The sequence below is a fragment of the Artibeus jamaicensis genome, unplaced genomic scaffold (genome assembly GCF_021234435.1).
Source record: "Artibeus jamaicensis isolate MK-2021 breed Jamaican fruit bat unplaced genomic scaffold, CSHL_Jam_final scaffold_625, whole genome shotgun sequence".
In the NCBI taxonomy this organism is placed as follows: domain Eukaryota; kingdom Metazoa; phylum Chordata; class Mammalia; order Chiroptera; family Phyllostomidae; genus Artibeus; species Artibeus jamaicensis.
In genome coordinates this window covers 1,815,840-1,842,175 of record NW_026522051.1, presented here as the reverse complement: position 1 = coordinate 1,842,175, position 26,336 = coordinate 1,815,840, and the positions used below count along the sequence as shown (strand labels likewise).

General features: G+C 40.8%; 1 protein-coding gene across 3 annotated transcripts in view; it reads right to left on the bottom strand.

Annotated features, from left to right (window-relative positions):
- The window catches only part of KIFAP3 (kinesin associated protein 3), a 113,828-nt gene extending 87,778 nt beyond the window's left edge, over positions 1-26,050 (bottom strand). The window contains exons 1-9 of one of the 3 annotated variants that reach the window (XM_053659376.1): positions 25,824-26,050; positions 24,643-24,763; positions 14,040-14,171; positions 10,889-11,043; positions 8,127-8,182; positions 7,454-7,595; positions 3,928-4,027; positions 2,693-2,817; positions 146-244 (exon numbers count right to left, since the gene is read on the bottom strand). In XM_053659376.1, coding sequence (XP_053515351.1) covers positions 146-244; positions 2,693-2,817; positions 3,928-4,027; positions 7,454-7,595; positions 8,127-8,182; positions 10,889-11,043; positions 14,040-14,171; positions 24,643-24,722 — 889 coding nt within the window. In that variant the 5' untranslated portion in view covers positions 24,723-24,763; positions 25,824-26,050. Of the gene's footprint in view, positions 1-145; positions 245-2,692; positions 2,818-3,927; positions 4,028-7,453; positions 7,596-8,126; positions 8,183-10,888; positions 11,044-14,039; positions 14,172-18,017; positions 18,265-24,642; positions 24,764-25,823 lie in introns of those variants that run through there. The other 2 variants (XM_053659375.1, XM_037167419.2) reach the window with 2 other exon arrangements.
- Positions 26,051-26,336: the final 286 nt, after the last annotated feature.

Sequence of the window (26,336 nt, the reverse complement as noted above, 5' to 3'; positions counted from 1 at the left end):
CTGAAGACAAAAGAATTTGTATCATATTAAAACGTATAAAACTCAATTATTCTGGTATTAGCTTTACTGATCTGACAAAAAAATGGAACAAACTAAATGCAGAGTAAGCACTTTGCTGTTTTTCTCAGTGTTTACGAATTCATACCTCGTAAGAGCTGTTCCTGTTTTACCACAAGCCCCTGGTACTTCTTAAAGGTTTTTTCGTATTCTTTCCTCAAGGTCTGGTTTTCAGGGTCTTCATCAAGTAAGCAAGTTAAGGATCATCCATGCTCACTGAAGCGAAGAAACCCTACGAAAACAGCCTCACATGCACACTGCTCGCGGCGCCACCCGAGTGCTTCCCCTCACCAACAGTGGGACTGGACTAGGTTCCCTGCACGGTAACTGTGTTCATGGTGTGGCAGCAGACTTCTCAACGAAGGGTTCAAGAGGATGTGTGGGGTCCTCGGGTAAATGCACGTTTGGACTTCACCAAATACACGAATCCCCAGAAATCACATGCAAATATTTTATGTATATCCACGAGCCTCTAACTTTCAACAGATGAGCAAACGGATCCATGGATCAAAAAGATTACTGCATTGGAGAATGATGTGGTCCATAAAAATACTGGAGTCCTCTTAACAGAGATGCCCAGAATAGTGAAGAGATGTGGGCTGGGTTTAAAGTGTTTTACCATCCTCTTCAGAACAGATGGCATAAAAGAAATATCCCATAATCAGGGATAAAGAAATATTCCAAAATAAAAAAGAAACATCCCCAAATACTTTAATTTTCTTTACCTCTGATTATGGCCCCAAACAGTGCCCTGGACACCTGCAGACATAACCAGTTACTTCTGTCTGGCTGCAGACCCCAAACACTCTCACACACAGTCACTACCGAATGCTCCCTGCATCAACACACAAGGAAACTTAAAAGACAATAAAAAGGCAATATTTTAGAAGAAATGGCCATAATTCTGATAGGTTATTTTTTATTTATTTTCTTATACCCTCGCCCAAGGACATGCTTACTGATTTTAGAGAGAGCGGGAGGGACAGAGAGAGGGAAACACTGATGTGAGAGAGAAACATCAATACGCTGCCTCTCACATGTGCTCAAACAGGGATCGAACCCCGAACCTAGGCATGCGCCCTGACTGGGAACTGAACCTGCCACCTCTCCATCTACAGGCGATGCTCCAACAACTGAGCCACACCAGCCAGGGCCTAAAAGGTCATTTCATATTCCTTTGATTAGTGCAATCCATTGATTCGAAGATACATTTTCTCACGTTGTAACATTTCCAGAATTTGGATATGTCTTATAATCCCTGAAGTGCCATAGTTTCACTGGAAGCGTTTTTTACTTCACTAGTGGTTCATAAATAAAGGTACGCCCTACAACCAATGGTGTCTCATAGTTACAGGAATACGGTGTGTCCTAAAATATGAGTTCTTATCATCAATTGCAATGTATAAGTAAGTGATTGTCAGAAGTTCTGTTAGTGGTCCTCTTTGTGCCCTCTGCAGTTTAAATGAATTTGGGGTACATTCAATAGACTTGGGACTCCAGAAATAATCTAAAATCTCCAGGACTTTAGAGTTGTCCGCGTAGTTTAAGGCAATACCTATCTAGATGTCAGAAGCTTATAACATGCACACAATTTAAACCATGAAAGGTCCCAGTTAAGTCAAGGTTTATGTGTGTGTGAGGATGCATTTTTATAGTGTCTTGGGGAATCCCATGAGGAAAAGGCAAAACACATGATACTCTGCACAAGAGGAACAATATTTTTACTGTTATTTAAAAGAAATCAATAGATTTGGGGTTCAGCAATAAAAAAAATTAAAAAAAAAGAAAGTTACTAGTATGCGTTGTTGATCTACAAAGCACGTCATATAAGGACAGACGAATAAGCCAGAACTTTAGAAGAATTAAGTTGTACAGGCAACATGACAAATAGCTTCAAATAGAAGAAATGTGATGTGGAAGAAAATACCCCTATTCTACATTGCTTCAGCAGGCAGGATTAGAACCAACACATAGAAGTTATTGGGAAGTGGACGTCGGCACACTGAGCAAAGAACACTACAGTAAATAGAATGCCACATCAAAAGTGAGCTAAATCCCAAAATCAGTGACATCGATAAACAAGAGACTAAGTAATCCATTTGTATGGAGAGTTGCAGAAAAGATGCCTGTACTGGAAAAAAGGTTAAAGTAGATCATTTTTAAGGCTCCTTTCACAGGTTCTATCATTCTGCATTCCTCTCAAATTTGTGTGTACTAAGAAAAGTATTTTTGTGCTTAAATGGAGAAACAGTCTAAAACTAGCTTTGTCACCAAGGCAACACCCACTCGGGTCAAAGCCCCTCCTGCAGAAAGATTGCTGCGCAAGCAGCAGCAGGGAGCCGGCCTCCCGCTAACCGAAGGGCCGGACACACGCACAGCCACGCAGAGACGCACCAGCCCAGGGCCCAGGCCCACTGCTTTCTGCCCTCTCTGTCGTATCAACTAGCAAAGTTGGGAAGAGATAAAAAGTGTACGCCAGACTACATTCCTCCTGACAGTGTCGATCTCTATCAACACCCCCGCATTCTTCACTTGCTGTGAATGAATAAAAGAAAAAATAAAAAACATCCCATCTAGCCAAAGCTCATGGCAACAGGCAGCAACAGTGGAGTGAAAGGCCACTCTGAAAGGATATCAGCTTTCTTCTTCTTAGAAAGTTCTTCTTGCCAAAGCTCGTGTCTTTTTAATTCATGATCAATGATATTCATGCACAAAGCTCCGATTTTATAGTGAGTGATAAGTCCGTGAAACTGAGAAAAGCTTTAAAGAAGAGATTTTAGTATTATTAAAAGGAGTACATTTTGTGGGTTCAGGAAATTTGTTTTGGGTAAACACTAGCATGGATAAATTTGATACACATATTTCAATAAATAAATACACCCACAGCATACTAGGAAAACTTGAAATGATGAGATTCCTTTAACTATATTTTAATATATTACCCTTACCTGAAATTAAATTATTTTTAAGTTAGAAAAAATAAAACACATTTATGATTAACAACCATTTTAACTACTCAGATACTGTCAAAATAAATTTTCAGACTACCATCTAACATAACTAATACTGTAACAATATTATTATGAAATAAAAATCGTACCAAAGAAAAAACTAGTGAAGTATTAGCAATTAGGTTTTGCATGTTTCCAAGATAATTCATTCATCCAAGTATTAATTCAGTAAATATTTATTTCCCAATGCTGACAGATTTTTAGAATAGAGACACTAAAAAATTTCTAGAGAAAGGCAATTCTCTAGAAATCAGCTAGAAACTTTTTGCAATGTCTCAATAAACTACTTTCTAAAGAATGCATGTGTAAAATAATATATATGAATGTACAACAGATATGTCTGCGCACACGTGTGTGTGTGTGTGTGTGTGTGTGTGTGTGTGTGTGAAACAACATTCACTGGACTTAATCTGGGTCAGGCTTCCTTCTGAAAACTATCTGAAAAGGGTGTTACTATCATTATCCACAGCTTGCAGGTGAGGAAACCGAGGCACAAGAAGTAATGTGGCCAAGACCACACACTTAATGAATAATCAACAGTAGGACTGACATTCAAACGGAGAGGGTCTGCGCCCAGAGCCCAGACCCTTCAACTCTAAAGGAGCACACCACCCTACCCTGTGTACGTGAGTGTGCGCAGACGTGCGTGCGTGGGTGTACACGAGGGTGAGTACAGACTGAATTAGCACCAGAACAGGAGAGGACAGGACTGGAAACAGAGTCAGAGTCCGGAGGCAGAGCACGGGCAGACACACAGAGGACTGAGCGAACCCGTGCTCTAAAATCTAAAGCAACGCCACGCGCAGAGAGCGATGCAGACGGACGAGGACTCTGCTTCCTGACGTCCGCACTCACTCACCTGGAGAAACAGAAGAAGATGTAGATTATGTTGGTGGCTAACTCCACACTGTGCTTCCAGTCTTCTCTCAGGACTCTGGCCAGTGCACCCAGGGCGGTTTCTAAGGGAAAGAGGACGCACAAAAATGATCACGCGCCTTGCCTCTGCTATAAAGGATGATTGGTTTTAGATGTCTACTTATGAATTAATAACACGGCTAAGGAGGAACTGGGACAAAAAAGTAGGATGCTTCTTTCCAACACAGAAAGCTATTTTTAAAACTGAAATCAAACTTTCACTTAAAAACTTGTAACGCACAGCTTTAAGTCTATTCCTGTAAACAGAAAAATAAAATATAATCTAGATAAAGTAACAGAAGTATATTTTGGGTGACAATAAAGTAATAAGACCATTTATTTCCTGAACTGAATTTCCACTTGTAATCTTGCTACAGCAGTACCAATTTTTTTCTTTATTAACATCTGATTTAAGGTGTTTGTGAATAAGTAAAAAAAACTAGAACAACACTAAAAAAATAATGAGCAGTTTAGCAGGCAAACACTAGCTCCATTAAAGCAAATTAATAACCAAATAAAACTTATGCATAGAAAAATGTTTAATATTTTAATAACATGTTAAGTTGATGCCAACAGACATAAGTAAAACAAAAAAATCTTTAACAAAATTAGCTTCAGGGTAGATTAATAAACATCCCTGCTAGATTTTTATCTAGAGAAAGGTAAAATTAATGAATCGATTAACAAGAATTACTACATATTAAGTAAACATAAAGTAATGAGACTTTTCAAAATAATGTTGCTATGTGGCTTACCAATTCTTGAAATAATTAAAAAATAAGGTAATATATGTGCGTTATATATAATTCAGAACTCAACTTGGCACTCAGGATCTATTATATTTCATGGACTGCATTATCAGTATTTATCACTGTAATAAAAGTGTTCAGTTCATTTGAGCTTTCAGGCTATTCAGATTACGTGACAATAAGAATTCACTATGATATTAATCCACTTAGTAAGAAATGTTTTAAAGCGAACTAAAAGAAATCCCATAATGGCATTCCATGTTACATTCACGATGCAGACAGACTGCATGTAATATACACTGGACTCCAAAGTCATTGCAGAGTCAAGTAAACAGACAGGCAACGTATATTTAGAGCAAAGACTCCAAAGTCTTTGCCCTGCCCGACAAAGGATCTGGGCCTTCTACCACTATAACCCAGAGGAAACAGTACTTCATAGACACTTTGGAAAGTGATGTACTATGTCATGAGTTTAGGCATAGGTTTAGTGACCCACTTTTCAAATTTTATTTCACTTTTCTCCTTTAGTATAGAGAAACACCTCAATGAAAATACAGCTATGGGAATTCTACATGGGTTATTCAAGAAATAGCCAAAAGAAAATTACAGGGTTTACGAAAGGTCAAAATACAAAATTAATTTACAAGTTGAATGCAATCCTAATTAAAATTCCATTATGATTTTTTAGAGAATATAATAAGGTGATCTCAAAATAACACAAAAATGGACAAAATATACAAGAAAATCACAACTATGGTATCTGCGAGATGCGGCGGGCCGGCAGCACCCGGAGAGAGCGGAGCCCTACTCCAGAGAACTGTCTCTCCCCGACCCATCTGGACACCTGCTGAAAGTCTCCATTCCAGGGTTTGCTTTCCTTGACCTGACTTAAAGTGTGCTCTTTGCAGCCTTACACCCAGGGCATCTGTTGAAAACTACTCATGGAGACATGGCAGTTATGAGCAGCAGCTTGTTGGACTTATTAAGAGGCTGACCACAAACTTTAAAAGAAATAACTGGAAAAAGATTTTCACAGAGTCTTTGAAAAGCTCTGAAATGTTCCCTGAATTCTAGAGGGCCATGCACGTGTGCTGGGAGGTGCACGTGCCAGAGAAAGACCAGAGAAGGACCTGATGTCTTTGACCAACCTGGAGGCAGACAATGCACAAGCCGGGAGTGAAGGGAAGGCTGTAACCTCCCTGCCTGAGCCCCGAAGTCGTGCCCCGACACATGCACAGAGTCCCTCGGCAGCAGCTGGGCCGCTCAGTGCCACGCATTTAGGGAAATGGCCATCCGACCATCAGCGACCATTAAGCTAACAGAGCGGAAAATTCAGTGGCTGCACAAAGATAACTTTATAGAAATAGTCTGGGAAACTCACTAAACAAACAAACAGGAGAAATAACAAGTCCTGGAAGGAATGGGAAGCAGATTTTCAGACTTCCCACAATATTATTTCAAAACAGTTAAAAATACAAACTATGCAAAGGAACAGGACAGTCTGCCCCATAGCCAGGAAACAGAGCAGTGGACAGAAACCGTCTCCGAGGAAGCTCAGACGCTGATCCTGTGAGACGGAGATTTAAAGTTGACTATTGTAAACACACCCGAAGAACTAAAGAAAACACACTGAAGGAATCAAAGAAAAGTGTGAGAAGGTAGGAGAATGCTGTCTCAACAGAGAATATCATGAAGAGATACACATTATTTAAAAAATGAACCATTTTCTGCAATTGCAAAACACAATATCTGAAAAAAAATTCATTAGAAATCATGTCAGCAGATGTACACTAGAAAAAAGAATCAACAAATATAAGGCACATCAATGAAAATTATCTTGTCTTAGGAACAGACTGAAAAATAAATAAACAGAGCCTCAAAGACCTGGGGGATATCAACAAGCACAGTAAAATAAACAAAATGGGAGTTCCAAGAGGAGAGAAGGAAAAAAGCAAAATGAACCTTTAACAAATAATGGCTAAAAACTTCCCGAGTTGGCTGAAGAACATTAACCTGCACATCCAAGAAGTTCTGTAAACTTCTAAGCAAGATAAATGCAAAGATATCAATGCCTAATCACATCATAGTCAAACTGGCAAAAGCCAAAAGCAAAGAAAATAAAAAGCAGCAAGAGAAAAGCAACTCGAGATGCACACAGGATCCTCAACAAGACTACCAGTGAATTTCACACCAGAAATCACAGACAGGAAGGGAGTGGCATGACTTTCAAAGTGCTGAAAGAAAAACACAATCAACACACAGTTCTCTACCCAGCAAAACTATCCTCCAAGCACCAAGGACCAGTTAAGCCATTCCCGAGAAAATAAGAACTCTGAGAACTTGTTGACAGCAGGCCTTCCCTATGAGACACATTAAAGGGGTTAGTCCTTCAGGCTAAATGCGACAGATGTCAAAAGCTTCACCGTGTATCTTAGTAGAAACACTAAAAAAGTGTCCCCAGGTAGAAGAAAAGATACGGCACCATTAATGCTTGACCCCCCCTTATTTAAATTGAAGGACTTGTGAATTCTCCAGAGAATATTTAAATACTATTCTCTCACGTGAAAAATTTGAAAAAGTACAAAGGTAATAAAGCGTCGGGAAATTACTGTATTTTTAAGTTTAGTACAAATCATTTTAGCTTACTCCTCTAATGTAATGAATTTAAAAATCACGTTTCACAATGATTTTCTAATTTTAGTGTTTATAAATATAAGTTACCATTTAATAGTAGCTCTTCCAGGTTATCAGGATTTCGAGCAAGTTGCAGGATCAAAGCAGAGCCCCGAACCTTGTCAGGAATATCTTCGTATAATAACTCAATGTATTCATCCATGTCGTTGATGTTAGCAACTTCGTCAATCTGAAACAAAGGAAGAGGAAGACGGTACTCCAAGAGAACAGCAGTGCTTCACAGAGCCACTGTCAAAAGGATGATGGTCTGTGATCGATACATTATACTTCACAGTAACAGACACGTGTTCAAAGGACTCACAGTCTTTTCGTAGGGGAGGAGACCAGACCCCTGGGAGCCAGGACTCCAGTACAGAATTACGAACCACAAGATAAAATGGGATCTTGGTCTATCAATTAAAAATTGCTTTAAATGTCATGCAAAGTAATTTGTATCAACAGATTAAATAACATTTCAAAACCCACCACAATAGGAATATTTAAAACACAACTTCCTTTTCTATTAAAATAAGTTGTCTAAAAACATACCAAGTATTTTCTGCTTTTATCAACTAGATACTTATTTTCTACCTTTTTCAGGTACTTCTAACTTCAATTACTTTTTAAAATTCCACATCTGTGTAATGCAACTGTATCAATTGTTGGTGGTAAAATACACGCCTTACAATCAGTTTTCTAGTAGATTGTAATACAGTCTTACCTCCATTCCTTCAAAAGGAGGTGGATCCTTAGGCTTGCTTGATTTTTCTTTTTTTTCTGTAAAAAAAATTTTTTTTAATGACTAGAAGTAGGAATTTAGCACTTCTGAGTAATTCTGATTTTCAGCAGTTGATTAACTCTAGCTAAGTAAGGGATCTTAAAACCCAATAGGTTATAAAATGATCTTTTTTTCAATGCATAGAAAAATGCTCATCTGTAATCCATCTGTTCTACCGAGGATAAACCAAGGAGCATATAAACAGATCAAATCAACAAATACCCCCAAGTAGCTCAGGCAGCGATTTTACCCCCCTCCTCAGTCGGCTTTTTGGGCAGATAAACAGCCAGACTCACCAACAAGAAGCAAAAGAGTCAACTTTTCTCTCTTTCTCCTTCTAATTCACAGTTAAGGTGGGAATAGGAAAATCAGTAAGGCAAAGAAAAAATAAACTGAGCAATATTAAAACTAACATAAAATTAACAAAGAAAAAGAAATGAGTACAGTTCAAAGATAAAATAAAGAATAGTTGCTAACATTGTTTTAAATAAGTAAAATTTGAATCATAAATTAAAAGGCAAATATTTAATATTTGGGTTAATTCTCACTGGCTTCCGAATACAGTGAAGAGGTAACCAAAGGTGCTGAAAACAGCTCTGAGCCCTTCGTTACACTCAGATTATTTGATTCATGGCAGAATTTCAATTTCTAATAAAAAAATTATCAAAAATAACTTCACTGATGTGGATTAACCTAAGCAATGCATGTACATTAAAATAAGTTCTAATAATATCATATTTTGATTCTGTAATTAGCAAACATTTAATGGAAATTAGCCTTGATTCTTTTCAGAGAATGTTGGCCATTCTATATAAGATTATGTTTTCTGAAAAGCTAGATTTTGCCTCAAATAGATAATTTACTTTGACAGTGTTTTTAATTAAGGAAAGAAAACAATCACTAAAGGTAAAGAATCTATAATCAAATACATATTATTGTTTTGTTTCAATCCCATTTAGGGCAATATTTCTGGTTTTGAGACAGTGAATACCAAGTAAAAATAGTCAAGAAAAAAGTTTAAGAAAATAAGTATATATTTAATATAGACATAATTTCATGTTTTCAAGTATTAATACCTATACAGAGAAATATATTGATTTGACTAATGTATTCACATAAGATGATATGAAAAATTTGCTCACATTCCCCTAATTTTTGAGGACAGCGGTGAGGAGACTGATTTACCCTGAAAACACTGAAAGGCTGTTCTTTAGTTTAAAGACATTTTATTATAAATGGCAGTGAAACTATATTAATTTCACATTAGTAAAGACCAATTTTAACTATTTTGTACTTCCCACAATAACTACACACATACCTGTAAAAAAGTACAGGACTTGCTTTGCTCACTCTTTTATCATTTACAGGCATCTCAGCAACAATACCGTAATATGAAATGTTTAATAAAAAGTCTCCTTGCTATTTTCCTTTTAATACTTATTATCAATAAGTAATAAGTGTACACTAAGTGTCAGCTATGTAGTTGGAAGCAATCAAGTTCAAAATGCTTCATTTTGCTTTTAAATAAGTTCACAGCCATCCAATTCACTCAACAAATACCTACTGATCATGTAATGTGAGTCAGTAACTCTATTTAATAAAAGTATAATGTATATTAGGCACAAGACATTTTATTTGCTATGAATGAAAGAGAAGACAAACTTGAAAAAAAGTTTAAACTAATTTTCTATTTAATTTTTTTTTACTTAGTACAGTCAAAACTGAGGCCTTTATACATTATTTCAGAGACACCATATTTTGGAATTCATCCATGGTGAAAGAAAGATATGTAAACAATACTATGACATGGAACAACCAGGCCTGGCTGGTGTAGCTCAGTGGATTGAGCACGGGCCTGCCAACCAGAGTAACGTGGTTCGATTCCCAGTCACCGGCACATGCCTGGGTTGCAGGCCAGTTCCCAGCAGGGTACCCACGAGAGGCAACCATACATTGATATTTCTCTCCTTCTCTCCTTCCCTTCCCCTCTAAAGATAAATAAAAATATTAAAATCTAAAAAAATTTGATAAAAAAAGAAATGGAACAACTAAGCAGTCAATAATCTGAGATGATGCTGCATTAAAATGTCTGTGTTTTGATTTTACTTCACTTTTGGTTTAGATTATCTGAAAATGTCTTCTATAAGTAATCAGTCGCTTAGCTCTACTATTTTAATGCGTAGTTCTTTAATGAGGGAATTAACGATAGGAATGTCGGCACAGAAATGTTCGGGAATGAAAGGGTAGTATTTTCTTAAGATTCATAAAACATACCTTTAGGGCAGTCTAAAGCACATAACATATATTTTAACATTGAAATACCTATTTATCCACTCAAATAATAAACCGTCAATAGAAAGTTCAGAAAACATAAGTCTAGTTGGAGTGGAGAAAATGGGCTTTCTGCCCCAAATTCTCTCCTTCCATTACCCTACAGTCCACATGACAGATACTTGCTTCTCTGCCGCTATTTCAACACATGTGTGCGCCCCCAGGAGAAACATGGAACGGAAACATCATTTGTGTGGAGCCATCTGATATAAAGCTCCACGTGGAGAAAACTAATACGTCTATTCGTTCGCTTACTCATTCACGGACCTGGCACAAACTAAAAACAAAAGCAAGCCCCCCACGTATCCCCACCACGCACCCCACAGTCCAACAAGCCTGTGCCTGCGCCCCCGCCCTGCGGAAGCGCGCCTCACCTTTCCCGGACAAGGAGTCGCGGCGGTTCTGCAGGTAGTACAGCAGCTGCTCCACCTCGCTCAGCTTCGAGGGGTGGATGAGCTTGCATTCTTCCACCACCTTCCGCGCCAGGGAGGCGATGTCTGTGTTGGCGTTGAGGCTCTTCAGACGGATGCTGCGGCAGACCAGAATTTTCCCACTCAGGTGTTTTTAAGGGAGGTGATGATTTAAGCAATCCTTCTTCAAAGAGATAACTTTCAAAGCATTTAAATGTACCTCACGTCCACTTTCAGTGAAATAGAATAGAACGTTAGATCTAACTGGGCTTGGAATGATGCGAGGCAATGATTTTTCTCTGAGCTGGACAAACAGGATAACCAAAGGAACATCAAGCCCGCACCTGACTCCTCCAAGCAGAGAGCACACTCAGAGCTCGTTCTGAAACAGCCTTCCGGTGGGATGCGTGCAGAGTCTGCAGTCACCAGACGTGAAGATGCCTACCGCCAGAGACCAGCCGCCTTCCTGCCTACGGCCCCAGTCACTGAAGTCTGCCAGTTAGGGACAGGACGCACTGACTACTGACTACCTCGGGATTCAGTGCTTCTCGTGGAAATCATGTAGAAAGAAGAAGAATGAAAGCGGGATACATTTTAAGAGCTATACGAGGAATCTTCAGGAATATTTCATGCTTGTTAGTACATAAAAAAATAAACCAGCTTGTTCCTCCTTTTTAATTTAGTCTAGGAGATTCACTGGGAGCTTAATTAAAAGAGATTGGTCAGAGTCTGCAAAAATTGCCCATTTATATGAATTTGTGGCACCAGGGAGAGCTATGAGAACATAAAATTAGATTCAGGGTGAAGACTCAAGCAGACGTTCTCATGCGAGGCTTAGATTCAAGAAGATAAACATGGGAAGGCAGCTACTGTATAGAATCATCTCTTGGTAAAGTGCCACTATCTGGGAAGACATCAAGGTGTCAGAGGCCTGGGGACAGAGACCTCGGAGAAAGGTCCTGCACTAAGCGTCTGGAGTCACTGTTCGGATGCAGGCGATCTCTCCTGAAGTGAGTCCAGTGGAGTGACTTAGGAATTATTCACAGCTACACGGCCATCCCCAAGTCTGGTCCTCCAAGGAGTCTACCTGACAGCCTTTAGTAAGTTCCCTTTGTGTTTAAATTTGCTACAGTGGCTTCCAATGTTTGCAGTGAAGAACCCTAGCAATACTCTGTCCCTTTATTTTACTTTTGGGGGGTTTATATTCCTACCTTTTCAGTCCTTTAAACTCTCCATTATATGTTTTATAATTTTACTCCACATCAAGAGACAGAGATAGAAAGGAGAATCCTTTCAGTCAAAAATTTTCACAAGACCTCTCATGTTTACTTTTAGCAAGGAACTTGGAAATCCTGACAGTTTCTATAAATCTGATCAAAAGAGACACAATAAAAATGCTATAAACACAATGTTACAATTTCTTACTAGTCTTTTTTAGAGCAGTTTTAGGCTCACAGAAAAACTGTGCATGAAGTACAGAGTTCCCATATATACCCCCACTACTCCCAACCAAGGTATTTTTTTTCTGTTACTACCATCCTGCATCAGTGTGGAGTCTTTGTTACAGCTGATGGACTGATGATGATACATTACTATAAATGCAAGCCCAGAGTTTACATCAGGATTTACTCTGTTGTACAGTTCTGTGGGCGCTGGCGAATGCATCATGCCGTGTATCCAGCATCACAGTTACCCTACAGAACCTTTCACCACCCTCAGCACGCTCTGGGCTCCATCCACTCTCTCCTCCCCCACCCCTTTATCCCCTGGCAACCTTCATCCTCTTTACTTTAGTTTTCCTTTTCTAGAATGTTCTATAGTTGGGATCATACAGAATGTAGCATTTCCAAGTCTGGCTTCTTTCACTTAGTAATATGTACCTAGGTCCGCACCCCCTGTCCCAATGTCTTTTCATAGCTTGGGAGCTGGTTTCTTTTAAGTGCTGAATAACACTGCAGTGTATGGATGCACCACTGCCCGCTTAACCATTTGCCAACTGAAGGGCAAGTTCACTGCTTCCAATTATTGACAATTATAAATAAAGCTCTTATAAACATTCATGTACAGGTTTTTGTGTGGACATAGCTTCCAGCTCATTTGGGTTAATATGTAGGAGCACAACTGCTGGTTTGTATGGTAAGTTTATGTTTAGCTTTGGAAGAAACTGCCAAATTGTCTTCCAAAGTGGCGACACCACTTCACACTTCCACTCGCAGTAAATGAGGTCCTGTCAGTGTTGGGATTTTACCAATTCTAATAGGTATGCAGTGGTATCTTGATTTAACAAAGCAGTTGTTTCTATTTCTTTTTAGGCTACCAGCATGGATATTAGCAATCTGATTCGTCTTCTTTTCCATTAAAAGTAACAGAGAGATTTTCTCCTTTTAGTGTGCAGGACTCTTAAATCCTTCCCTTATTATAAAATACAAAGAAAAAAAATAGGTGCAACTAGGATCCTCAGTGAGTGTTACCTGTATGTTTACTGATTATTCCTACAATGAGAAATTAGAATCTTCATTAGGCAGCCCATGCCTCTTAAGAACATCAAAAACTCGCAAGAAAAATATCCACATTATTTTTGGACTCTAAACACCAGTTTCTCATAAAGAAGTCTTCAGAAACTGGGACTCTCTTGAAGATGGGCTTATACCTTCCTTTTCCCAGTAAAGAGAAATGAAATACAAGCCTTCTCAACCTGGGTCTCAACCAAATGTAATGACAGTCTCACACCATGCCTGTCTTGGGCTATACGAGTGTCCCCCAGCTGCTGCCATTGACTAAACCTCCAAACTACCAAGCTACCACGTCCTCCTTGGGTCCCCCAGTGGGACCCCTCGCCAGCTCCTGTGTAGCCAGAGCATCCCAAACCTGAGGTCCTTAGGTTGTCCCTTGCTGATGTTTAAACCCACTTACTCCAGCCACAGAAGGTAGTAACTGGGAAGTAAATATATCTGTATTTATAGTTTCATGTTGTCTTTGCTTCACTAACGTGAAGTATGTCTAGAATAACACCATAAACATTTATCATCTATGTAGATTAAAAAAACAGCAGATTTCTATGAACTTTGCACAATGTTTGCTACTTTCAAAGTGTACACGAGTAAAGAACACTTACATTTTTTGGCATTCTTTTCGTTCTCCCAACATGGGATCCCCCATTTCCCCAAGAATGGTGGCTTCGACCTCATATTGAACAATGAGTGCTTTTTCTGATGGATGTACATCGATGTTTCCTCCCTTAACTTTCCTATAATGTAAAATAAAAATAAGCATAAGTAGATTAAGAACTCACAAAATGTCCACAGTTTTATCTAGGTTCTAGCTCCAAAAGCCTGTGGGCTGGATTAACATACGAATTTACATCAGATTTACAGTTAAGATGACAATATTCCTCAAAGTGACCTAATGATTCAATATAACCCCTATCAAATCCCCAAAGCCTATTTTGTGGAAATGGAAAAGAAATAATAAAATTCATGTGGAGATACCGGGGATCCTGAGTAGCCAAAACGATCTCGAAAAAGAACAACAAAGTTGAAAGGCTCACATTTCCTGATTTGAGCACATACGACAAAACTACAGTAATCAAAGCACTGAAGTACTAGCAGAAACACAGACCCCCAGAGTATTGGAATAGAACTGAGCCCAGGAGTAAACTCCTACATACATGGCCAATTGACTTCAACAAGGGTGGCAAGACCTTTCACTGGGGGAAAGAACAATATACAGAAACCTATTGTGTTTCTATATGCCAATAATGAATGATCAGAAGGAGGAATGAAGAAAACAATTCCATTCACAATTGCATCAAAAGCAAAAAATACCTAGTAGAAATAAATATAACCAAAGAGGTGAAAGGCCTGTATTCTGAAAACTGTAAGACCCAAAGAAAAGAAGTGAAGAAGATACAAATAAATGAAAGGTTATAACTTGCTCATTTATTTGAAGGATTATTATTGTTAAAATGTCCTTTCTACCTAAAGCAATATATAGAGATTCAATTCAATCCTTATGAAATAACAATGGCGTGCTTCTCAGAATTAGAACAAATGATTTAAAATATATATCAAGCTAGAAAGACCCCAAATAGCCAACGAAATCTTGAGACACAAAAAAATGGGTGTTATCATGCTCCCTGATATCAAACTATACTACAAAGCTATAAGAATTAAAACAGTGAGGTACTGGTACAAAAAAAGGTATATAGATCAATAGAATAGAGAGCCCAAAGAACAGAAAATCCTTACTTACACGGTCAATTAATCTATGACAAAGGAAGCAAGAATATACAATGGGGTAAAGACAGTCTCTTTAATAAGTGATATTGGAAAAACTAGACTGACACATGCAAAAAAATGAAATTGGACTACTTTCTCATACCTTATACAAAAGCAAATTCAAAATGGATTAAAGACTTAAATGTAAGACCTGACCCAAAAAATTCTTAGAGGAAAACATTGCCAATAAATTCTTCTACATCACTCTTAGTAATACTCTTTTGGATATGTCTCCTTGGGCAAGAACAACAACAAAAAATAAACAAATGGAACTATATTAAACTAAAAAGTTTTGTACAGTGATGGAAATTACTGACAAAATTAAAAGACAACCTACTAAATGGGAAAAGATATTTGCAAATAATACATCCAACAACGGGTTAACATCCAAAAAAATATAAGGACCTCATACAACAGAACACGGGGGGGGGGACAATTTAAAAAGTGGGCAGAGAACTAGAATAGACATTTCTCCAAAGAGGGCATACAGATGGCCAACAGACACATGAAAAGATGCTCAACATCACCAATCATCGGGGAAACACAAATCAAAACCACAACGAGATATCTCACACCTGTCAGAACGGCCATCAACAAGTACCAAGTGCTGACAAGGACGTTGGGGGAAAGGGAACCTCACAGACTGCTGGCGAGGCTGTAAATTAGAGCAGCTACGACGGAAGACAGGCTGGCGAGTCCTCATAAAGGTACGGACGGAACTGTCACGTGGTCCAGCAATTCCACTCCTGGGTGTTCAAGGGGAGGAAACACAAACACCAGATATGCACACCCCTGTGCTCGCCGCCACAGTGTGCACCACAGCCGAGATGTGGCAGCAGCCGGGGCGGCCCCCAACAGATGAATGGGTGGAGCTGTGGTGCACACGTACAAAGGAGTATCACTCAGCAACAAAGATCTAAAAATATGAAGCAAACACGTAAACAAAACAAAACAAAACAGAAACAGACCACAATACAGAGAGTAAGTTGACAGCTGACAAAGGGGAGGAAAGGATGGGAATTTTTAAAATCCATAGTTATTTCAACATTTTTTAAAAAGCAAAAACTAAACGAAATATAAATGTAAAACCTTTGCACATGAAAGGAGACTATGAAGAGAGTGAAAACACAATCTGCCGAATGAAACAAAATATTTGCAAAGCACTGATCTGATCGGGGTCCAGATCCAGAAAATATAAAGAACCCTTTTCTCCCAAGAATGCCAAGGCCAAGAAGCATATGAAAGGACGCTCAGTGTCACTAGAAGCTAGGGAAATGTAAATTAAAACTGTAAGACATCACTTCACATCCGTTAGAAGAGCCCTAATTTAAAAAAATAAATATATAACAAGTGTTGGCAAGGATGTGAAGAAATTGGAACTTGCATACGCTGCTGGTGGGAATGTAAAATGACGCAGTGAACGTGGAAAGCAAGTCAGTGGTTCCTCAATAAGATAAACATATAATTAGCATATGTTTGCTCTAGGACAAACTTGTATTTATTTAAAGTAGAAGAAAGAATGTATTTTCTTCTGTGACAAAATTTTCAATCAAGAAGATCAATGTAAGCAAAATTCAGTGAGGAGATAAATACTGACTATATGCCTGTTGGGATTATATGTCCCTTTGTAAAAAATTTACTGATACAGCCTGTTCATTCAGCAGTTTCAGATCTATTTATACAAGATGAGAAGGGCGGGCAAGACAGATGCCCCAGTCCTGCAAAGGCAGTGCAGTTCGCTGATTGGCTGGTTGATTATCTACTGTCTGAGCCCCTTTTATGAGTCTAGTAAAGATCAGAAGATCCTTCTGTGGAGATCAGGGCCCTGCCAAGCCAAGGGAAATATGTTCAGTAAAAGCACACTGTGACTTACGCTAATACCCCCACCTTACAAGCATGTTTTTATCTTTTCAAAGGATTTTCACATTTGGCCCTCGAATCTCTGGTAAGGCAATATTTGTCCTGTTTTTAGATAAGGAAACTGTTCAAAAGGATACATGTGCCTTCCCCAGGGTATTCACCCAATCAGAACGGGGCCTTTAAACACAGAGCATCCGAATGACGGTTTTCCCCTACTGGATGATTGCAAACTCTCTGTCCACTGAGAGGTGTCCTTTCTGTCAGGGATGGTCTTATCTTTGACAGGAGTCAAACAAACAATCCCGACAGACATACAGTTTTCTTTAAAGAGTAACTGACACAAGTGTTTCTAAACAAAGATAATGACGGCCTGTTCCACTGTCGAGCTCCTGCACAAACCTCTTGATCATTAAAATCCTACAAAAACGACACTGTACACATGGCAGTCGAACGCATGAAACTGAGAGGCAAGCAGAGGGACGCTGGGAAGCACCGTCCCAGCGCAGCCTCTAGTAAATGAAAAGCCATCACTTCTTTCCCGGGCATCTCTCCAGAACCTCTGGTCAGCGATCCCCAACCTGGAGACAGACAGCAGAGGTGCTGGGAGACTTCACTTCCAGGGCCCCACGGGTTTTACCTATTAGGGGAAATGCAGAATTGGGATGAGGAGGCAGAGGGGGTGGGCAAGAGGGGTTCCCCCGCCCCCCGCCCCCCTCCAGCCAACAAGGTGAGGCGGCCAGGAGCCACCTCCAGCGCTGTCAGCGCTCCGCCGAGCCAGGTGGGCGGCTGCAGAACCTCTTTACGCAGAGCACTGGCCCTTCCCTTTCCGCGACTTCTCCCCGTGTCCACCCCTCTTCATTGCCCAGTGACACCTCCAGGCCAAGCCCAAGATCCCCTGGGAGTATCTTCAGGGCTGCGGGCCAGGAGGGTGGAGCCGCGCCTCGGGGAGTCGTCACCTTTTGAGGTATCTGGCGTCCTCCCCTTGCATGGCGGCGGCGACGGCGTGGGAAGAGAGGCCGGAGGGACTGTCTCCGGAAATGATGGCCAAAGTCCCCCGACCCCAAAGGCAGTGACAGTCCTGAGGCCTGCAAGGCGGGGGCTGCGGTTACCAGGTTACCACAGTGAGACCGCGGACTCCTCCCACGGCTCCCAGGCCCCAAAACACAGCAGCCGCCCAGAGCGCTCAGCACCGCCTCTGCCGCCTCGCTGCAAGGCGCATGCGCCAGCCGCGACGCGCAGGCTCAGTAGAGGTGCCGCCCGGGCACCGCAGCGCCCAGGAGCCGAGCGTAGAGGGCTTTGCGGCGATTTGAGGGTCAGCGGTGGTGGCATCGTGGCCTAGTCACCGTGCAGTGCAGCTCTATCTTGTGCAGATAGGTCGACCTGGTGCAAAATTAGTAGCGACTTTGATTCCGTGACAAATCGTCAACTTCCTCCTTGGTATCGTAGATCTAGAACGCGCTGTATACACACACACACACACACATACACACAGAGCTAGTGAAACTCCACCTCCTCTTGTAATTATCCCTAAATCGGGGTACGTTTGGAATTGTTTCCTTTGAGGCAGGCAACGGTGGGCGGGCGGTGCAGGCCATGGGGAAGAAAGGATGTCCTTGAACCTTAGCAAGTAAAAGTCTGCTTTCACATCTCTGCAAAGGGCTCACGAACCTTTGTTCAATAAATATTGAGGGCCAGTTTTGTGCCGAACACCAAACCAGGCTCTGGGGTTACAAAGCAGGGCACCTCCACTTCCTCTCCTCGCCTGTAATCCCGTCGCTTACTCTCATCTAGTTGTATATATTCAGTCACTGAGGGCCATGTCTACTTAGTTCTTCACAGCCTTTTTCACATGCATAAGGTACTGCAGTGCGCTACACGGAATATTAAATACAGAGGGACAGACCACACCCGCTAAGAGATACCATCCTTATCTGCTCATCCATTCCCACGAGCAACACTATTTAAGCCAGTGTTGTGGTCATTTTTTTCAGTCTTCCAGGGAAGACTATTTGGAGCTAACTTCGACATCTTCCTCTGTATCACGCTTATCTCTAAACACAATTCTAGTATCACTGCTTTCAAATTTTCCTGCAATCCAGCTTTTCATTTCCCACTTCTACCTACTAGACTAACCATATCTTACTTAAAGTACTGCAGTTCTTTCTAACTGGCATTTCCTATTATATGTTTGTTTTCTCACCTATTTATTCTGGAAACTGATACAAAATTTAACAAATTAAAATTTAACATGGTTGGCTAGAATACCCTACAATACCCAAAGTTGAGAACACAATATCCATTAAACTGCACAGATCAGACAACAAGCATTCTTTGGGCTTACAAGCAATGTAAGCTCTCTGGGATCAGAGAGGTTGTTTTGTTCACTTCTGTGTGCTTAAAACAGCATCCATCCCACAGCTGGTACTGAGTAAATGTTGGAGTTAAAAAAAAAAACTGCATCCTGAGCTTGAAATAACAACAAAAGTCTAGAGGAAGTGCCCACAGCCAAAAAGAAAGAGCTGAAAACTAGAGCAACAAAGAGATAAACTGAAAATGGGACTGAACTAAAGAACCTGTCAGTCTGTAGCAAAGGGGTAAGAGATGTGGGTAAAATTTTTTTTTTGGTTTAAATAAATTGAATACATTTTTTAAAGATTTTGTTTATTTTTAGAGAGGGGAAGGGGGGGGGAGAAAAACATCCATGTGTGGTTGCCTCTCCCATACCCCCTGCTGGGGACCTGGCCCACAACCCAGACATGTGCCCTGACTGGTAATCAAGCCGTCCACCCTTTGGTTCACAGGCCAGCACTCAATCCACTGAGCCACACCAGCCAGGGTAGAATAAATTTTTTAAAAAACAATCTCCAATGAATCAAATAGAAAAAAGCAATAAGCCGAATGGGAAAATGGACAAAGAACAAAAAGTGGAAAAAGAAACCAGAAGAAATGGCATGAAAAGATACTCCACCTCAACAGTAACCAGGAAAATACCGATTAAGACCATAAAAAGATGCTATTTTACACTGACCAGGGTGAAAAAGTAGTCTGACAAAACCAAGCGCCGGTGAAAATGTGGACCCCTGGAAACTGTTTAGTAAACATTTCAGGTGTAAGTGTACATAGGGACGTCTTGCATTATGTTGCAAAGTTGAACAGGCATATACTCTAAACCTTTGCGTTCTACTCCTTGTTATGTGCCTTACAACATTCTAGCATGTGTGCACAGTGAGATTGGTTCTAGAATTATAATAGTGTTGTACATAATAGCAAAGGGGAAACTGGAAAACAACTCCAAAACATTGGTGCGGTCGTGTCTCTGTTGCTTTCCACGTGGCCTCCATTGACACCACGGCGTGAAAGGTCTTTTACCGCCGAATGGTTGCAAGAAAGCTCTGTTGGAGAAGGTGCCTTCTTTTAGCGGCTGAGCAGGGAAATGTAGGCTCTGCCCTTGGCTTTTGTTGAGAAGGGGGAGAGTGTTACCATAGTTTTTCCATAGTATTTGGATGGACTTAGGGAAGTTATGGATGAAACAATTTGTCTTCTTAGCTTGCCCCTTTCTTGTTCCTTGGGCAAGAGAAAGCTTTTCTTGGGGTGTTTTTGGTCTGCTCATATTTGCTTTTCTGAGTTGTTAGCTTCTCCGGCACCCAGCATGGAATGTATTAGGCAAAACAGAAACTCAGGGAACTTACTAGTGTGTCATTCCTTGGGTCTCTGGTTCGTCTGCTTTCTGCTCTTCAGCTTTCAGCATTCTAACAAATGTTGGTGACGGACGTAACATCCAGGAATTTTAGCTGTGCTTAGTGGAAATAAGAAGTGCCTATCTTTCATCATGGTCTCATAATGAAACTTGGTTCTATTAATTTTTGATAAAAGTGCCAAATTAATTCAATAGAAAAAATATAGATTTTTAACAAAAGGTTCTGGAAAACTGAATATACTATTGAAAATCAATGGGCCTCAATTCTTTCTTTGCACCACATACAAAACTGAGGATCAGTTTATAAGGATCATAGATACAAACCTCAGGTCTAGAACTATAAAACTCCTAACCGAGAACATAAGAAAAAAATATTTGAGTAAATATTTCTTAGACATGATACATAAAGAACCTTCATATAAAAAAATAAATTTAACTTGATGTCATCAAAATTTAAAATTTCTCTTTGAAAGATACCTTAAAAAATGAAAAGGCAAGTCATGGACTGAGAGAAGGTATATGCCATAAACAATCTGGCAAAGGAATTGTTTTCATGACATTAAAAGCACTATTGTAACTCAGTACTAAAAACCTAAACAGCCCAATTAAAAGTGAGTAAAAGCTCTGTACAAAGACTTCACAAAAGACTTTCCATATGCTTATATGGCTGGCCAATAAGCATATGATAATTTCATTAGTCATCAGGGAAATGGGAAAATATTCCATAATGAGATGTACTATAGACCCATATTGGTTTTCTATTCCTGCAGCAACCAATGACCTCAACCTGAATGACTGCAAACAACCCCAATGTATCGTCTTTCACTGCTGTAAGCTGGAAGTCTGAAGTGGGTCTCAGTGGGCCAAAATCAAAGTGGGCAGCAGGCCAAGAGGCCACCGGGAGGGTGTTTCCTTCCCTGTCTCAGCCTCTCGAGGCCGTCCAGCCACATTCCTGCCCTCATGGCCTCTGGCCTCCATCTTCCAAGCCAGCAGCAGTGGGTCAAGTCCTTCTGACACTGTCATCTGGCTGGTCCCCCTTCTCTTGTCACATCTTTCTGTGACCACCGCCAGGAATTCCACTTTTAAAGTTATGAAGGCCCTGCTGGATAATCCAGGATAATCTTTGTAGGTTAAGGTAGGTTCTTAACTTGAGTCACATCTCTCAAGTCCCTTTTGCCACGTAAGGTCATTCATTTACAGGTTTGAGGGATTAGGACGTGGGAATCATTAGGGGGGGTGTCGTTATTTTGCTTACCACAACACCCACTGTAATGATTACTGTGAAAACACCAGACAGTACCAAATGCTGGCAAGAATCTGGAGCAACAGCAGTCCTGCATTGCTAGTGAGAATGCAAATGGTACCACCACCTTGGAAGCCAGCTGGGCAGTTTCTGCAACGGCTAAGCATGCCTTTACCATATGACCCAGCAATCTCACTGCTAGAAATATTTACCTAAGAGAGATGAAAACATGTGTCCACAAACAGCGGTGTTCGCAAATGGCCGTGGCAGCTTTATGCATAATAATGCAAAACCGGAAACAAACCAAATGTCCATCAGTGTCAGCGGGTACAGATCGTGGGGTGTCCACACGATGGATACCACTCAGCATTAAAAAAGAAAATGCCAACTACTGATATATGCAACAACATGAATAAATCTAAAAAAAACATGATAAAAGAAACATGGTTTGATTCCTTATATACAGAATTCTTGAATATAAAAGAACAACTGACCTATTAGGACCAAAAGCAGCACTGGGGACTTGTTGCAGGCACAGCTAGGGGAAAGACTACCAGCAGGCTGGAGGGGACTGGGACCCATTTGTCACAACTGATTAGACTACTTGCAATGCTCTCCCTTTATTGTATGAAAATTCTTCCTCAACACGGTCATTTAAAAAAAATATAGCAAGGCAATCCATCCACTTAATGGATGGATTACGTATCAAGTTAAATACCACTGAAGAGAAAATTTGTGAATAATCTGAGGGAATAGCATGTAACACAGCACAAAGAGAGAGAAAAGGCTATAAAAAGAAGAGGTTAAGGGATAGGAAGGGTAACATGTAAGGGGCCATATGCCTTTGATTAGAGACAAAACAATACTTAAGGACCGAAAAATGTCCTGAGGTGACCAAAGATAGAAAGCAAGAGAAATAAGAGAAATTCATGCGGAGATATAATGGAATGAAATGAAATAATTCTAAAGGTAAACTGAAAAGCTCAGAAGCCATCGTTAATCCTGGGTAATTTTATAGGTATTAATTTAACATTTTCCTCTTGTTCCCATCCCCTCCCCAATGGATTATAGATTCTTTGAACGCAGCCATCCACCATTCCATACTTGGAACAGCTCGGCAGTGGTTAGGAGCAAACTCTGGAGTCAGACCTGTGTTAGAGTGCCTGACCCACCACTCATTTGCTCTCCGACCTTGAGCAAGCTTAACATTATAGGCCTCAGTTTTCTCATCCATAAAATAAGGATGATAGTCATTCATAGGTCTTAGAGTTATTGTAATGTTAAACGACAAGGCATATGTAAAATGATACCAATGCTAGTGATTGTTATCAGCTGAGTCAGGGGTTTGAAAACCATGCATTCATCATATGAGTCTGGACCAGTCAATTAAACTCTGTCTTCAGTCAGAAATGTTGAGGCACCTACTACAAAAGACTGAGTTGAGGAGAAAATGAGTTCATATTTTGTGACAGTCTTGTACACAGTAAGATTACATGAAAAAGCCAGAGGTTATTTTTATTTCAGCTTCATCCTTAACTTTGTCAACTTTTATTCTGAATACCAACAGCAATAGTGAGCAGTTTAAAAGTATGAAGAAAAAGCAATTACTGCCTCACCACTCGTAATTCAATGTGTGGAGGGGAGAAATGCGAAGTCCCACAAAACCACCCATGACAGAACTGTTTAAACTCAGACAACCCCAGGGCTGTCTTCTGAGGGTGGTTTGGAGCTGGAGGATTCAGGCTGCATTGCTTTGGGAAGCTTTCCTGCTGACATCACAGTCTGCTCCTTCTGCAAACCTCTGTCCCTCCCGGAAGCTTTCCCTAAGCTCCAGACTCAAATGGTCTTCTCTCATCTCCTACTGTATTCCCTCTACTTTACGGACATGACTTGTTTTTATAGCCCTATCGTCTCCAGACAGAGTGATGTGAAGGGTATAAAATTATAAATTGCCAATTACATTTCCAGTCTCAGCATCTGGCACACAGTAAGAACTAATAATCAGTAGCTGCTGCCACATTGGATGCAATGACAGACTTCGGGGTCAGCAAGCATGTAAACAAATAACTGTTGAATGTGCCAATGACTGTCAAAATGGCAGCATGGGACAAGCAGAATGTCGGCACAAAAAAGGGACTAACCCACTTATCGTGGCAGACAGAGGGTCGGAGGACTCCCAGGGGACAAGTAGCAATTTGCTTAGCAGGCAGCATAGCAGCGATAACCTAGGGAAAGGCAATAGCATATCCAAGGACACAAACGTACCATATCCAAGGACATGAACGCACCAAGCACCATTGCACCAACTGCAAGTAGTTGAGACAGTTAAAGAATTAGGTTCGAGTGGGAAAGCGATGAACAACAAGTTTGGAAAAGGCTAGAGGAGCACAATTGTGGGGGTCCTGGCAAAAGAAAGTGTAATGTCTGGGTATTCTCTTCAGGCATCAGGAGCCGTGCAAGTGTTCTGTACACAGTTATATGTTGAAATTCATCGCTTTTAGCAATATTGATTTTTCTGTATTTTACCCATACACCGATATAGAACAGAGCTGCAAGAACTGCATTTTTTTAATCCTGAGAGTACATTGCTTTGAAATTTTAGTCCTGGCGTGCTTCAAGAGGGCACAGGAAATCTTCTTACCTCATGACTGCCTTTGGGATGTCATCGAGTGGCCACAGTGGCCCGAAGAGTCCACACCCACTGGCTAGTAACGCGCTCATCTTCTCTCTTCTCGGGTTAGTTTTAGCTCACCTTGCACATCCTAATGCAAAGGAGACTTTGGTTAATAGGGCCTTTTAACATACAATCTCTTCCTGCTGGCGGTAACCTGTCTTTTCAACTAGTATAGCTACAGTGAGGACATTGTTGGGCTGGTCCATGGATCAGGACGGGGCGGCCCACAGGAAAATGAATGGTTAATCTCCGTGCTTTTCTCCTTCTGCAGTTTCTCTGAGGAGACAGCTGTGTGGCGGGTCAACCTGATGATCCTTAAAGACATGTAGTCAAGTGAATGTACCATCCAGTGTAAGTTAGGTCTGTGTATTTCATGTCTCACACACACACATTTATGAACCCAGAAAAAACACTTATGTTTGCAAACTTGTATATGTAGATACACATATACATGCTCAACTGGAAGTTCTCTGCTAGAAAGCATGGCTACTGCATGTTTTTACGGGTGTGCTTTCAGAGAGATGTACCTGGCATGGTGAGGGAGGAAGGGGACCTGAGTATATGCAGCCAGGTAAGCTCTTTACTATTTTCACTGAAATTTATGAGCAGGCACGGCTTTAGACATCAATGTGCAAAAAGGAATAGACGTGGTTTCTGACTTGAGGCATTCTACCTAAATCCAGTAGGCACACACACACACACACACACACACAAAGTGAATAAGTAAATAAAATGGAAAGCGATGCCTTCCAGGGCCGTGCTGTAACGCACCCCTGTGGAAACTGATGAGATGAATGTGGAATCGTTACACACGTCCTGCCTGTTCTGCCCAAGGCACTTGCTCATCCAAGAACTGAGGCTAAGGAATGAAATGAAACCCAGCCCCCCCCCTCGAGTATTTCAAGTCTGTAAACAGGCAGTGAGAGGACAAGTGGCTGGCATCTCAGCCACATTTCCACACAGCTGTATCCCAAGTCAAATGACTCTGTTATTCTGAACTGCTTACCTACCGATTGTGTCCTTATAAAGATGCCACACCCTGTCTTTTTAATTTATTGCATCAGTGCTGTAAGCTCTCACAATGATAGAAGTTTCATTTCTATTCAAGTTGGGATTATGGGGTGAGTCCAACCTCTTGTTCAACACACCTTTGTTTAGTGCGTGTGATGTGTCCCAGGCCCAATCCTGAAGAAGTGGTCCAGACGGGATGGATTCAGCAGTGACCAAATTAGCAACCAGGCGTTTCCTCTGAAGCCTTAGCAGCAGAATCCTAAAGTCTCCGGAGCTGGAAAGCACAGGACAACCTCTGCCACACACGCCTCGGCTGGAGTGAGTTGAAAGCTAGCTGGTCACCAAGGAGTGTCTCTCCTCTTTGCCTCTTCAAGAAAGGTAGTACCTAACATGAGTGTTTGTGACATACCCTCTGAGTCGTGAGGGACAGAACCAGAACTGCCAGCTCATTCCGGGCCAGTTCCCAGCAACTGCCACTTAGCAATAAGAACTTCAGGGGAGCCTGGCGGGGTAGTTCAGTTGTTCAGTGTCAGCCAAATACGCCAAGGTTGCTGGTTTGGTCCCTGATCAGGACACATAGGAGAATCAACCAACAAATGCATAAATAAATGGAACATCAAATTGATATTTCTCTCTCTTTTCCTTTCCCT